The sequence below is a fragment of the Coregonus lavaretus genome (assembly GCF_964263955.1).
Source record: "Coregonus lavaretus genome assembly, chromosome: 12".
Taxonomy (NCBI): domain Eukaryota; kingdom Metazoa; phylum Chordata; class Actinopteri; order Salmoniformes; family Salmonidae; genus Coregonus; species Coregonus lavaretus.
In genome coordinates, this window is record NC_139999.1 from 58,432,654 (window position 1) to 58,449,332 (window position 16,679).

Sequence of the window (16,679 nt, forward strand, 5' to 3'; positions counted from 1 at the left end):
AATAAATACACTAAAACAATAACTTAAAAGACAGTCCATTCATAACTAGATTTCTTCAAATTGCTGTGCAGGAAAAGGATGTCATCCACCGAGCCTGGTCGCAGGCTCGCAGCTGGCTTCTCTCTAAAACCACACATCCATCTGTAGGTGACGCTTTATCATTTGGAACCACACAATTACCAGGTGGACAGTAGGCCTCTTGAAACGATAGAGGAAATCAACAAGATCCACAAGTATTCTTTCACAATAGCTGGCCTTATGTTATCTGCAGTTTTGAGCTGCACTGTCCCACTCCGTACTGGACAACATCCACTTTTTGTTGATGTAATGGCCTGTAAGGCACAAGTATCCTATTTTTCAAAAATCGTCAGTCAACATGTCAAGTGTAATTGCGCCATTGTATTTACCAAACTTCTCTCTCAACTCCGGGAACACACAATTTAGACTACCGATAGATGCTGCGGTCAGTCAGAGATGAGTCCTATTGTAAAGTGTAGCCTAATGGCGAAAAAAGGGCAAAGTTGCAATGTATTCCAGGCTTAAGTACTCTAAAGTTTTACATTTCTAACTCAATATCACAGACCAGATTGAGTGAGTCACTCAGCCCTACGCTTCTGTTCCTGCTTCTGTTGGCTATTTGAGTGTTTGTTTAATATCCTACTGATTCTGTGATCACCCAGCCTCATGCAACAGCAAAATGTCGGATAAAGCAATTTCACAAATCCGTCTGTTTTTAAACTTTGCTATGCTGTATTAAAGGCTTTACAAAAAAAATGAATTTGAACAGTCAGGCGGCATTGGCGGGGGCGAGGAACGAGATGGAGTCCCAATCCATGCCAGGCACACCTGCGAGCTCTGGAACTCCACCTCCGACAGGAAGAGGCAACAATCGTGGCGGGTTCATCAGGTCCTCGGTTCACCCTGACATTTCCATTCCTCTTCTGACACCAGAGCTTGACGAACTGCTCACCAGGCACAGCAAGGGCCGTCCGGACCGTTATGCTGTTCTGCTGTTCCAAGGATGTGTAACCGAAGAGAGATACCCTTAGTGGACACAGAATACCAACTGGGATGGATCCCGAGGCAATTGTGGCTTACCAGTGAACCTCCGAGTGTTCATCATAAATACTGTGTCTCAGAAGTTTCTGTCCATGAGTGATGCAACCCGAAAAAGTATTAAAGACAGATTTAATGAGTACTTGAGGTCTCGAGAAAGTCTGGACATGGCCTGCTCTCCCTTATCTAAGGAATTAGGCACTTTACTATGTTTATTATGTAAGCTACAGTAAACATCTCATTGTCTTTTTGGTTTTTGTCACACTGCACAGTAGCCTAATAAACATATGCATTTTGAAACCGTAATTTTTTTTAAATAATAGTTCTACAATATATTTCTACCACTGTAGATGCTGTGTTTTTGTTTTTAGAATACAGTTCTCGGTTTACAGTAGTGATGGACAGCTGTTTTCAAACACGTATAATCAATCCCATATAGTTTGTTCTAACAAAAAAGGTTTTATAGTCTTCAGTACAGCCAAGATTAAAAACAGTTGAATTAATTCCTGAATTCAATTGCTTTAGCCGACATGTTGTGGTTTATTTATTGTTTAATTATTCAAGGCTCCCTTTGTTATTTCTGTCACACCCTGATCTGTTTCACCTGTCTTGTGCTTGTCTCCACTCCCCTCCAAGTGTTGCCCATTTTCCCCATTACCCCCGTGCATATATACCTGTGTTTTCTGTTTGTCTGTTGCCAGTTCGTCTTGTCTCGTCCAGCCTACCAGCGGTTTTCCCGTACTCCTGTTTTCTCTGTAGTCCCTGTTTTCTAGTTTTCCCGGTTTTGACCATTCTGCCTGCCTTGAGCCTGCCTGCCGTTCTGTACCTTGTGACACTGCCCTGGATTACTGACCTCTGCCTGACCCTGACCCTGAGCCTGCCTGCCGTTCAGTACCTTTCGGACTCTGCTCTGGATTACTGACCTCTGCCTGCTCTTGACCTGTTGCTTGCCTGCCCCTGTTGTAGTAATAAACTTTTGTTACTTCGAGCTGTCTGCATCTGGATCTTAACCTGAGGTCTGATAATTTCGTTTTATAACTGAAACGCTTGATTGTATTTAAAGACACTGCCCAGTAGCCTAATAAACATATGCATTGTGAAATAGTAAAAAAAAAAGAATCTAATTCAATAATATATTTCTACCACTGTAGATGCTATGTTTATATTTTTAGAATACAGTTCTCGGTTTACAGTAGTGATGGACACTGGTCACAGTTCACGCATTGATGAGCCATTAAATTGGCCCGGGCAGACGTTGGTGAGATGTACGTGTGCTGTCTGGGGTGATGACATGCACAAATGCATGAATGTAAGTTATGTTAAGACAGCTACAGTAAACAGGACACTTAGTCCTACAGCTCCATGTCATTTCAATAAAAACCTTGAACCCACCTGTCCCTGAATTTACCAAAATATGTGTATTTTACACTCTAGCAGTAGGCCTACATTAAGATAAATATCATAAAAGACAAAAACTTACTGAGCATTTCATCCTCAAAGCGCATGAAGGTCTGCTGCGCGGTATGCATATTAACAGTAGAATAGCTAGGACTTAACGAGTAGCCTACAGTGGGGGAAAAAAGTATTTAGTCAGCCACGAATTGTGCATGTTCTCCCACTTAAAAAGATGAGAGAGGCCTGTAATTTTCATCATAGGTACACGTCAACTATGACAGACAAAATGAAAAACAAAATCCAGAAAATCACATTGTAGGATTTTTAATGAATTTATTTGCAAATTATGGTGGAAAATAAGTATTTGGTCACCTACAAACAAGCAAGATTTCTGGCTCTCACAGACCTGTAACTTCTTCTTTAAGAGGCTCCTCTGTCCTCCACTTGTTACCTGTATTAATGGCACCTGTTTGAACTTGTTATCAGTATAAAAGACACCTGTCCACAACCTCAAACAGTCACACTCCAAACTCCACTATGGCCAAGACCAAAGAGCTGTCAAAGGACACCAGAAACAAAATTGTAGACCTGCACCAGGCTGGGAAGACTGAATCTGCAATAGGTAAGCAGCTTGGTTTGAAGAAATCAACTGTGGGAGCAATTATTAGGAAATGGAAGACATACAAGACCACTGATAATCTCCCTCGATCTGGGGCTCCACGCAAGATCTCACCCCGTGGGGTCAAAATGATCACAAGAACGGTGAGCAAAAATCCCAGAACCACACAGGGGGACCTAGTGAATGACCTGCAGAGAGCTGGGACCAAAGGAACAAAGCCTACCATCAGTAACACACTACGCCGCCAGGGACTCAAATCCTGCAGTGCCAGACGTGTCCCCCTGCTTAAGCCAGTACATGTCCAGGCCCGTCTGAAGTTTGCTAGAGTGCATTTGGATGATCCAGAAGAGGATTGGGAGAATGTCATATGGTCAGATGAAACCAAAATATAACTTTTTGGTAAAAACTCAACTCGTCGTGTTTGGAGGACAAAGAATGCTGAGTTGCATCCAAAGAACACCATACCTACTGTGAAGCATGGGGGTGGAAACATCATGCTTTGGGGCTGTTTTTCTGCAAAGGGACCAGGACGACTGATCCGTGTAAAGGAAAGAATGAATGGGGACATGTATCGTGAGATTTTGAGTGAAAACCTCCTTCCATCAGCAAGGGCATTGAAGATGAAACGTGGCTTGGTCTTTCAGCATGACAATGATCCCAAACACACCGCCCGGGCAACGAAGGAGTGGCTTCGTAAGAAGCATTTCAAGGTCCTGGAGTGGCCTAGCCAGTCTCCAGATCTCAATCCCATAGAAAATCTTTGGAGGGAGTTGAAAGTCCGTGTTGCCCAGCGACAGCCCCAAAACATCACTGCTCTAGAGGAGATCTGCATGGAGGAATGGGCCAAAATACCAGCAACAGTGTGTGAAAACCTTGTGAAGACTTACAGAAAACGTTTGACCTGTGTCATTGCCAACAAAGGGTATATAACAAAGTATTGAGAAACTTTTGTTATTGACCAAATACTTATTTTCCACCATAATATGCAAATCAATTCATAAAAAATCCTACAATGTGATTTTCTTGAATTTTTTTCTCATTTTGTCTGTCATAGTTGACGTGAAACTATGATGAAAATTACAGGCCTCTCTCATCTTTTTAAGTGGGAGAACTTGCACAATTGGTGGCTGACTAAATACTTTTTTTCCCCACTGTATCAATAGCCACCAGTCTAATAAATCAATTTAATATACACAATCACAAAGAAATCCATTCATATCTTGTTTAGGAAGGTCATAAAAAAACATGATACTAAGACAATTTATTTCAAAAGAACAGAATAGCATGTTTTCAGATGTATTTCTCTGCTATACCCTATCTGAAAGCTACTATAGCACAATCAAAACGTCTGGCCTGCATGGACCTCTGTAGGATTATTTGGGAAAGTAAGCAAGCTTCATAAAGTAATCAAGCTTCCTAAAGACACCCTCAAAGATGCCCTCTGGTGGTTTCAACAAGCATTAACGGGGCCACAATGGCTGACAGTAAAATACCATGACTTCATGCACTGTAACCTGCTGTACAATCCTGCAGCATCCTGCAAGCTGTGCTACATTATGACACAACTTTTAAAGGAAGAACCACTGTATAAAATAATCTAATTTCCCAATTTTTCTTGAGTAAACAGTATTTCAATTATTTATTTTATACAGTCATTATTGCACATCTTTATCAAGCGTGTCAATTTCGGACCCCACTGTCCACACCTGCTGACACTGGTTTGCACAGAAATGACTTACAGGTTGTATTAGCTTAATTGTAGTTTTAGCCTAATACATCACAATTCGAGGGACAAAAACATGGTTTGTTGTGGATTATTGTGAATGGGTGCTGCTACTTATTGCTTTACAAAATGAAGATATTTATTAGACAAATAAATGTTTCTGAACAGTAAGTCTTGGTAGCATATTCCTGTACCAGTGCTAGCTGCTCTAGAGAGCTCAAATGTTTTCCACTTTGATGTTGCGTCTACAATTAAGTGTTTGATTCAATGAGATCTGCTTTAGCCAACATCCTCATAGCAGTTGTTTTGGCGGTGTCGGAGGTGGAACTGCCTTAGAGCTGTCAAATCCACAAGTGGCTCCCGGCATTATACCTAAAGAGGACATTGCCATTGACCGCACGGAGTCAGAAATCCCATGCAGCCTTGTTTACAATTTCGAACACTGGAATGTGAGATGTAATCTACACCTCGATTAGGATGATATAAATCCTCATTATTTTGTTTAATGAATTTTCAATTTGAGCATAATTATTTCTATACAGCCTACACTTTCTTGTTCTGAACTTCTAATGCAAATGGGGAGGGTGTGGCTTCCTGACAATGATTGCAAGAGAAGCTGCTTACAGATTTGACAGCTCCAATGCAGTTCCAACACTGCCAAAACATCCGCTATGCAGGTGTTTGTTATTGCCGGTTAACACTTGTTTTAATTGAATCTAAGCCTTAGTGTTCATCTTAAGACTTGAATTTTGTCTTCAAGTTAATTTAGCATTTAAAAAATGTTGTATCCATATATACATATTTTGAACATTTCATTCTAATTTAGACTTAATACATTATACGCAACATGTAGACTCATTTTAGCTAGATCCAGGTCAGATACTTTTGTCAAAAACGTTCAAGTACTTGAGCTGCGCTTGATTTAGTTTGCATGTACAATGAAACCAATGGAATAGTCCCAGAAGTGCAAACTCCAAGCTAAATTAAGTATTTGGAAGTATTTGACATCTGTATTTGACACAGGTTTGATTTATCAGGTGTGGTTCAGAGTTTTTGCACAGCATTGGACGTTTTATATTGTCAAAAAAGATACCAATGTGTGCTGTATAATACTTAAAGGGAACAAATACACTTGTTTCTTAATATTTAATACAGCTATTCTGTTTTCCACAGTAGCACACAAGTCAGTACTGCAATTATCTCTATGAATCTGAACTTAACTGCTACATGTTAAGGACAATACACAATGCGCAAGTGAATGCCAGTGAATGGTTAAAAGCAGTGGGTGTCCATCCTTTACCCTCTGACCAGAACTTTGGCCAAAATTATTTATTTCCTGACCATTCTACATGTTGAATCGGCACCGTTCGTCGACACCTAGCAGGTGATTGCCTGGCCACCGGTTCCTCTTAAGTGTTCGTTGGCACTGTGTGTTTCTTGTCCTTTAGCTCCTTAATCAATTTACACTTTAGTTTAGATTTCTGGGACCTATCCGCCCCTGCTTAATCTTATTATTTTGTGATAAGCTAATAAGGTATTCTGTCATGCTGACGCTACCACCTAATGCTACAACCTTACTGGGATACCAAAGTTCTGTGTCTCTGTTCTTGGCTCACTGAAGACTAACATTAATAGAAAAACATCAATAATAAAGTGCCCAAATAAAATACATGTTATTCTAATTACCGTACAGCTATACAATGTGCACACATGTTCTTCTGTAAATTCATTTGATTTCATTATATATCTGTCATATATCCTCTCAGTGCCCCGTCACGAGCTGTCATCAAATGTTTCCGTTCCAAAATTACCCCTTTTCAGTGAACAATGGCACAAGCCACAAAGTCAAGACACTTGCTGGTAAATTGGCACAGTTGAAAATGTTAAAATGTTAGCCAAGCATCAAAGACAATCTTAAATATATTCAAACAACACTTAAGCTTGATCCAAATCAGAATTCTCAGCCTGGTTTCACAAATTCTATTATTGTAGAGAGAATCTGCTTCTCTTGCTGTTGGATGTCTAGAACTTGTGTTGGCTTGTTTTTTCCTAGACCAGCTACAGTATAACCATGATATTGCACATTCCCCTCTGTGAAGCAACCTTCAGCTTCAGACCCAATGTCTGCAACCAGAACACAGGATGGTAACCTCCCCAGTAGAGGGTTGCAAATCTCTCTCTTGCACCATCATTGACATAATTCTATCCAAAAGACACAGATTATACCATTGTACCATGTAAGAAGAAACAGCCCAAGTCAAGAATAAGTCCTGTGCTCAAAGTCTTCCTAGACCTTTGGCGCCCCTTTAAAATATATATATTTTTAAACAGTGCAAGGCCAGTGTCACTTTCATCATCTCAGAGCAGTACACTACGGTCAGGCAGATGTTCCTCTGAAGGTGTGGTACCTTCCTTTGGAGGGCACACAAAGAGAAGGGTATGTTCAAAAAGAGCCAGTACCCAGAGGTCTTAAGAGCGTTCAAAGGATGGGCCCACGGTGCTCTCCAAGGACAGCTGGGAAGAGTGCCTTATCAACGGGGCCATCGTGGGGTCCACCATGGACGAGGTGGGGAAAAGCTTATACCAGCCAATCACCATGCTCGTCAAATCCAGCTCCTCCAATAAAATGCGGGCAACACCCATGAAGCATTTACGATCCATGCGTCCGTAGTTTCCCCAAACAATCACCTGTTGGAGGAAAGAAATGGGAATATCAGTGAGGGTACTATTAATTTCTAAGGACTGGAAAAGCTCTAGATGATTCTCTTTGATACTATATATCCACTATTCCAAATGCATATGTTGATACGCTCTAAATTAATCTGAGACAAATAGAGATGTTATTTACTGCAGGACAAAATAATAAATGACCATCATTGGTTTCCGCTGGGACTGTTTCCGCATTGGTTCCACTGGCGACACAATCCCATTTCTCCCTCAATTGCTAATGGTAGATGACTCTACACTTTTAGATATACTTTACATGATGTAGATTTTTTTGTCACCCATCAGACCATTGCCAATTTAATATTGTCTTTAGGCTTCATCTATTATTATATGTGTGAAATGTCGTTTCGATGGGCCATTATCAGATGGGCAACCAGCTGTTGGATGAAGGAAGGGCAGGGGGGAAATATGACATGTCCTCCTAAAACTGCTAATAACTCTGTGATTTCAAACTTCTAACAAAGTCATTGTGTTACAGTGCCTTCAGAAAGTATTCACACCCCTTGACTTATTCCACATTTTGTTGTGTTACAGCCTGAATTTAAAATTGATTACATTTATAGTTTTTGTTACTGGCCTACACAAAATACCCCATAATATCAAAGTGGAATTATGTTTTTCGAAATTTTAACAAATTAATTAAAACTGAAAAGCCCAAATGTCTTGAGTCAATAAGTATTCAACCCCTTTGTTATGGCAAACCTAAATAAGTTTAGGAGTAAAAATTTGCTTAACAAGTCACATAAGTTGAATGGACTAATAGAGTTAACATGATTTTTGAATGACTACCTCATCTCTGTTCCCCACTCATAAAATGATCTGTGAAGTCCCTCAGTCAAGCAGTGAATTTCAAACACAGATTCAACCACAAAGACCAGGAAAGGTTTTCAATGCCTCGCAAAGAAGGGCACCTATTGGTAGATTAAAAAACCAGACATTGAATATCATTTGAGCATGGTGAAGTTATTAATTACACTTTGGATGGTGTATCATTATGCCCAGTCACTAAAAAGATACAGGTGTCCTTCCTAACTCAGTTTCCGGAGAGGAAGGTAACCACACAGAGATTTCACCATGAGGCCAATGGTGACTTTAAAACAGTTACAGAGTTTAATGGCAGTGACAGGAGAAAACTGAGGATGGGATCATCAACATTGTAGTTCCTCCACAATACTAACCTAATTGACAGAGTGAAAATAAGCCTGTGCAAAAAAAATATATATTACAAAATATGCATCCAATTTGTAACAAAGCACTAAAGCAATACTGCATCATGTTATTGGTATCCTTGTAATTGTTAAGGACTGGGAAGTTTTTCAGGGGAAAAAAAGAAACAAAATTCCTAGAGGAAAACCTGGTTCAGTCTGCTTTCCACCAGACAGTGGGAGATGAATTTACTTTCAAGCAGGACAATAACCTAAAACACAAGGCCGAATCTACACTGGAATTGCTTACCAAGAAGACAGTGAATGTTCCTGTGTGGCCGAGTTACAGTTTTGACTTAAATCTACTTGAAAATCTATGGCAAGAACTGACAATGGTTGTCTAGCAATGATCAACAACCAACTTGACAGAGCTTGAATAATTTTTTTAATTAATGGGCAAATGTTGAACAATCCAGGTGTGGAAAGCTCTTAGAGACTTACCCAGGAAAACATGTTTTTACTTTCTCATTTTGTGTGTAGATGGGTGAGAAAAAGAAAATATTTAATCAATTTTGAATTCAGGCTGTAACACAACAACATGTGGAATAAGTCAAGGGGTATGAATACTTTCTGAAGGCACTGTAAATATACTTATTTACAAAAAGCCAAGGACGGAGCAGGACATTACTTAAAAGATTGCAGAAATATCACAATTTTAAATTCACATGATGTCAGAATGACCGTCTCTGCGCTTCTAGTGTTAACAGTACCCAGTCGTCCTGTTCATTTGAGGTTTACATCAATATGAGTAAATGTTTAGAGATATCTTTGATTGCCACAGTCACTGCTTTTGTAATTACTATGGAGACCACCAGGATCGTGTTCATTAGGCACCAAATGGAAGAAAACAGACAGGAAAAGGGCGGGGCTACCTGGACCTGGGATGCAAATGTTGTTTTCTGTTGCAAAACATTTGAAAATGCTTTCTGTTGCATCCACTTATGAACATGAAACTGATGTATATGTACATATACACTGAACAAAAATATAAACGCAACATGCAACAATTTCAAGGATTTTACTGAGTTACAGTTCATATAAGGAAATCAGTCAATAGAAATAAATTAATTAGGCCTTAATCTATGGATTGCACATTACTGGGAATACAGATATGCATCTGTTGGTCACAGATTCTGTACCTTTAAAAAAAAGGTAGGGGCGTGGATCCGAAAACCAGTCAGTATCTGGTGTGACCACCTTTTGCCTCCTTTCAAAGAGTTGATCAGGCTGTTGATTGTGGACTGTGGAATGTTGTCCCACTCCTCTTCAATGGCTGTGCGAAGTTGCTGGATGTTGGCGGGAACTGGAACACACTGCCATACATGTCAATCCAGAGCATCCCAAACATACTTAATGCATGACATGTCTGGTGAGTATGCAGGCCATGGAAGAACTGGGACATTTTCAGCTTCCAGGAATCGTGTACAGATCCTTGCGACATGGGGCTGTGCATTATCATGCTGAAACATGAGGTGATGGCGGCAGATGATGTGCACGACAATGGACCTTAGAATCTCGTCACGGTATCTCTGTGCATTCAAATTGCCATCGATAAAATGCAATTGTGTTCGTTGTCCGTAGCTTATGCCTGTCCATACCATAACCCCACCGCCACCATGGGGCACTCTGTTCACAACGTTGGCATCAGCAAACCGCTCGACCACATGGTGCCATACATCTGACTGGTACAGTTGAAACCGGGATTCATCCGTGAAGAGCACACTTCTCCAGCGTGCCAGTGGCCATCGAAGGTGAGCATTTGCCCACTGAAGTCGGTTATGACGCCTAACTGCAGTCAGGTAAAGACCCTGGTGAGGATGACAAGCAAACAGATGAGCTTCCCTGAGACGGTTTCTGACAGTTTGTGCAAACCCACAGTTTCATCAGCTGTCTGGGTGGCTGGTGTCAGATGATCCCGCAGGTGAATATGCTGGATGTGGAGGTCCTGGGCTGGCGTGGTTACACGTGGTCTGCAGTTGTGAGGCTGGTTGGACGTACTGCCAAATTCTCTAAAACGACTTTGGAGGCGACTTATGGTAGAGAAATTAACATTAAATTATCTGGCAACAGCTCTGGTGGACATTCCTGTAGTCAGTCATTCCATTTCTGAGATCTTTTATTTCAGCTCATGCAACATGGAACCAACACTTTACATGTTGCGTTTATATTTTTGTTCAGAGTGAATGAAGTCTGTTTTACCTTACCTGAACGACTTTCCCCTGTGGACTCTCCGAGAACACCAGCGCTTGGTTATACAGAGGGTCCAGGGATTTCCTAACTGACTTTGTCTTCTTTTTGGCAATGCATACCCCCTTTTCAAGTAGGTACACTTTAATGTAAGCCGCTGGCAATGAGAGAAGACCAATATTATTACATTGCGTGTCTCTGGGGCATGCGTAGATACCTCAAAGCAATCAGGTCACACTGATACACTTTTCATCCCCCATTTCAGATTGCAAGATTAAAGATTACACTTAGACATCCACCATGAGGAACAAGGTTTGCAGTGTCTTAAACACTTTTTGTTTCTCATTCCCAGTGCAGCAATATAGGGTTTGTTTTGAGTTCTGATCGGATATCATCCCCCAGAGAACTAAAGGGATAAGATGGTTGCAGCTCCTTGCTCACCTGGAGGTCCTTTGGATCCAGGTTTCTGGGTGAGTCCTCTGGCCTGCACGATCTCCACCTCCAAGAGGCCATTTCTCTCCAGCAGGCCTATTTCAACATCACCTGTATAATGATAAACATATCTATGAGCATAGACACGCTCACCAACTATACCACTATTGAATGTTGGCTGTATGGTTCATACACATGAAATAATATTAATCCATTTCATTACTCATTAAACCACACAAATCTTTACTTTCAGAAAAACACTATATATTTTTCTCATGAGGGTGGTGAGGTGTTGCCCCTTCTGTCCAATGAGGTAATTTCTGCACAATATATCCGTCCATTTAGGGGACCTTTTTTGGCTCCAGAGCAAAAGTTCTGTATAGCCACTATAATGACTTGAGTCACAGGTTTAGCTCAAGCACAGCGTTTAGTAATTCTCACCCAATGATGTTGTGGCTAGTGTCTGTCGCCCAACAAACTGTGCAGGGCCCATCCCATCCAGGAAGTCACTGAATTGGGTATCAGAGGCCAGGCACATCCCACTGTAATTCAGACTGGCAAAAAGGAGAGATAAGAAGAAATGGGAGAAACTGTTAGCTTCACTTCTCAAAACAGGAATCCCAGTTAAGCTTTATTTAATAGCTCCCTACCGGGTAGTTAGGTAGGAATTACATAGTTAAAGAGGTAATTACCAAATAATTGCATAGTTATTACATTTAGGTTTCTTTGAGATTTATTGACACAACTGTCACTATACCATTTGGCAGTGTTTCAGTACTCAAGTCCAGGACTCGGACTCGAGTACTACTCGATTCCCGACTTTCATGACTTGTAACTAGGGGGTGGGGGGGCAGAGCTGTGTTCCAAGAAAGAAAGAAGAGTCAGGAATTGTTTCTTCCCACTCTCCGTAACAAAGATAAAAGGGTGCCAATAGTACCAGAACATATTAAACACGTTTCTTATCAATGTATTAAACTGAAAAACTCATGACATGTTGATATAACTTGAAACATAATGTGATATTTCTGTTCTGATCCTCCTATGTCATAAAATAAGTATAATGTGGATTTTGCTGTAACATACAAAGTATGTGAAGTAACCATGGTCATGTTTGGACTCTACAGGCTATGTATTTAATGGAAAAGATGTTGAAACTGTTCTCTGTACAGAAAAAAACATTCTATGAACACTTATGAGGAAATCTCAGGTTTATCTCATATGAACTTTAAATGTGTTGAGTTCTTAGAAACAACGGGGCATTCCCGTGCTACACTGTTCGGCCATTAGAGCCGCCTTCTGTGAGTCTCCCTATAAATTAGACGACTTACTAAACATACTGTAGATCAAGTTTAGCAAGGCGCCGCCATGCCCGTTGAACGAATGATCCCATCTCCTTAGAAGCCAAAACACTGATTGAGGAAGCATTATCCTATTCAGACAGAAGAATCACCCGAGAGGACCCTGCGGAGCACACTGTTGCTCATTCAAGTCCGACGGACTGAGTTAGCAATACATCCTGGGAGATCAGAGAAATAACTATATACACTTTAATAGACTTTACTTTCTTGGATTGAGAACTGAGAACAAAGAGAGGAAGACGTGGGTATCAATCCTTCGGCTGTGAGCTATTTCTGGCCCGCTGGCCTCAGCTCCAAAGGTAAGAGACAGGGAGACAGACCACAAGTAATTTCCCTGTTACATTCTTCCTATTGTATGAAAGTGGCCTTGTGTGTGTAACGTGGGTGGAAGTTATTGATTAGTTGTAAGACGGCAGGTCTAATTGACCAACCCATGATCAATACTGTCTCTGCATTGTCCACATTCTGATGTGAACTGATAGCCTAGCCATTGGCGATTCCTGGTTGATGAAACTCTATAATTTCACAGTTGTGAAAGCCTGTGTTGGTGGAGCCTCATATTTCCCCCTCAATTGATAAGACTATCTTGTCCTCAAAAGTCTTGTGAACTTATGTACTGTTGTATTTGCTTAGTTGAGTATGGAAGTTAATTTATATTGATATGTGGAGATTCTCACCTCAAAAACTATGCTGTATCCCATTATGCTGTATCTATTAACCCCCTAGAGTAAATGTCTGCTCCCCTGCAGAAATCAAATTAGCATAATAAAACAATCCCCATAAAAATCTGTTAGTTTAAGCTAGAGATATCCACCGCATTCGCCGATGTCGCACTTCCGCATCTGCGGTGAAAGGTAACAGAGCTAGAGTGGTGTTTGTCAGCCCATGAGACATCCCGAAAATCAGGCTTCTCACAAAATAGCATCCAAACGGTTTGGCTTACAAACTATTACCCCTCTGTGGAAAGGTGAGACTATCATGAACGCGTACATGTCAGTTGTTTTGCTCTAGGACGCCCACAGGCCACACAATACTTGTCTGAAGGTCCCCCGGTACCAGTTGAAAACATTTATGGAAGTATACTGTATATAGAAACTGTTTAGTGCCAAAAATATGGGGTTAAATACATGTAAAAAAATATATGTATCCTAATCTTTATTATATCTCTCATATATAGGACATACACTTCAGAACAAACTTTTTTTGGGACGATCGGTTCTTCCATGTAGTGAATCTGTTATTAAATGTGTTTGTATGGGCTAATAGCAGTAAGGCCAAATAATATTTTTCATCAAATAATTTTTTTAATATATATTTTTTTATACTTCAAGGGGGCTTAAAATTCCAAATCAAATAGCAAAATGATCCTTGGTATGACCTTCTTAAAACAATTGCATATAGCTTAGACAGGGCTTGGACTGTAATGGGTTAACTACCTAATTTTCCAATTTACTTAGTCTAGTAAATAAAACTTTAATGAATTATTTGAGGCATTGAGTTCATTTGCAAGTGACTGGGTTCTTGAGGTTTCAGAGTGACGACTGTTAAGAATGAGAATATAGTAAATTGACTGTTGATATAGGATTAACGGTATAAGGGCTAACATTTTCACACACGAGTTCCAAATATCTCTAATGATCGCTCCAGCTTGAGTTTTTTATGCAAGTGATGTCAGAATGCACTCACTGTTCCAAAATGTGATTGTTACCAAACAGGACAGTTAACCCGCGCTGCCCTCGAACCAAGGTACAATGCCTGCTAATTATCTATAGGCTATGTTTAAACTTGTCAATTTCAAATTATTTTCTAAAAAGTTTTATTTTCTAACAGTTTGATTTGAGGTGTGTTCCGCCTCCTCATTAATTCACATAAGAATTGTTGCGGACAATTTATGTTTGAGGCTTTACTGAGGCGGACAAACTTCTCTGTTTCCCCAGATCAAGTGTGCAGACATTTGTGCATCTCTAGTCAGAACAGGCCTTGCATGAACTTTTTCCCCCTGGCACATTTTCTGGCTGGCGCCTGCATTGTCTTCATTGTTGTTTTCCTTACAAATAATAACTTTAGACATTACATTTACATTTACATTTTAGTGATTTTGCAGACGCTCTTATCCAGAGCGACTTACAGTTAGTGAGTGCATACATTTTTTTCATACTGGCCCCCGTGGGAATCGAACCCACAACCCTGGCGTTGCAAGAGACATGTGTGCGTTCTTATCAAAGTACAGTCCCAGTCAAAAGTGATTCAAGGGTTTTTCTTTATTTTTACTATTTTCTACATTGTAGAATAATAGTGAAGACATCAAAACTATGAAATAACATATATGGAATCATGTCGTAACCAAAAAAGTGTTAAACAAATCAAAATATATTTGATATTTGATATTCTTCAAAGTAGCCACCCTTTGCCTTGATGACCGCTTTGCACGCTATTGGCATTCTCTCAACCAGATTCATGAGGTAGTCACCTGGAATGCATTTCAATTAACAGTTGTGCCTGGTTAAAAGTTAATTTGTAGAATTCCTTTCCTTCTTAATCCGTTTGAGCCAATCAGTTGTGTTGTGACAAGGTAGGGTTGGTATACAGAAGATAGCCCTATTTGGTAAAAGACCAAGTCCATATTATGGCAAGAACAGCTCATATAATCAAAGAGAAACAACAGTCCATCATTACTTTAAGACATGAAGGTCAGTCAATCTGGAAAATGTGAAAAACTTTGAAAGTTTCTTCAAGTGCAGTCACAAAAACCATCAAGCGCTATGATGAAACTGGCTCTCATGAGGACCGCCACAGGAAAGGAAGACCCAGAGTTACCTCTGCTGCAGAGGATAAGTTCATTAGAGTTACCAACCTCAGATTGCAGCCCAAATAAATGCTTCACAGAGTTCAAGTAACAGACACATCTCAACATCAACTGTTCAGAGGAGACTACGTGAATCAGGCCTTCGTGGTCGAATTGATGCAAAGAAACCACTACTAAAGGACACCAATAATAAGAAAAGACTTGCTTGGGCCAAGAAACACGAGCAATGGACATTAGACCGGTGGAAATTTGTCCTTCGGTCCGGAGTCCAAATTTGAGATTTTTGGTTCCAAACGCTGTGTCTTTGTGAGACGCAGTGTAAGTGAATGGATGATCTCCGCATGTGTAGTTCCCACCGTGAAGCATGGAGGAGGAGTTGTGATAGTGTGGGGGTGCTTTGCTGGTGACACTGTCTGTGATTTATTTAGAATTCAAGGCACACTTAACCAGCGTGGCTACTTCAGCATTCTGCATGCAATATGCCATCCAATCTGGTTTTGGCTTAGTGGGACAATCATTTGTTTTTCAACAGGACAATGACCCAACACACCTCCAGGCTGTGTAAGGGCTATTTGACCAAGAAGGAGAGTGATGGAGTGCTGCATCAGATGACCTGGCCTCCACAATCCTCCGACCTCAACCCAACTGAGATGGCTTCGGATGAGTTGGACCGCAGAGTGAAGGAAAAGCAGCCAACAAGTGCTCAGCTGTCATCAAGGCAAAGGGTGGTTACTTTGAAGAATCTAAAATATATTTTGATTTCTTTAACCTCTTAAGGATCAGACCCTTCTTTTCAATTTCCGCCTAAAATCACATACCCAAATCTAACTGCCTGTAGCTTAGGACCTGAAGCAAGGATATGCATATTCTTGATACTATGTGAAATTAAACACTTTGAAGTTTGTGGAAATGTCAAATGAATGTAGGAGAACATAACACAATAGATCTGGTAAAAGATAAAACAAACGTTTTTTTTTTTTATTTCATCATCTTTGAAATGAAAAACAAAGGCCATACATTCAGATAGGAAGCAGGAGGTAATTTAGATGTTATCCACAAGAGGGCAGCAGTGTCTGTACAAAGTTTCAGACTGATACAACAAAGGATGACAACACAACATCATATGTTGTATCAGGACTCCCAGGTGTCCCTCACGAGTTAGCCCAAATGT

General features: G+C 40.4%; 1 protein-coding gene across 1 annotated transcript in view; it reads right to left on the minus strand.

Moving 5' to 3' along the window:
- Positions 1 to 7,262: 7,262 nt before the first annotated feature.
- The window catches only part of rims4 (regulating synaptic membrane exocytosis 4), a gene marked incomplete at both ends in the record, with an annotated part of 75,450 nt that continues 66,033 nt past the window's right edge, over positions 7,263 to 16,679 (minus strand). Inside the window, 4 exons of the mRNA XM_084173136.1 lie at positions 7,263 to 7,481; positions 10,930 to 11,069; positions 11,354 to 11,455; positions 11,786 to 11,898. Coding sequence (XP_084029262.1) covers positions 7,263 to 7,481; positions 10,930 to 11,069; positions 11,354 to 11,455; positions 11,786 to 11,898 — 574 coding nt within the window. The remainder of the gene's footprint in view (positions 7,482 to 10,929; positions 11,070 to 11,353; positions 11,456 to 11,785; positions 11,899 to 16,679) is intronic.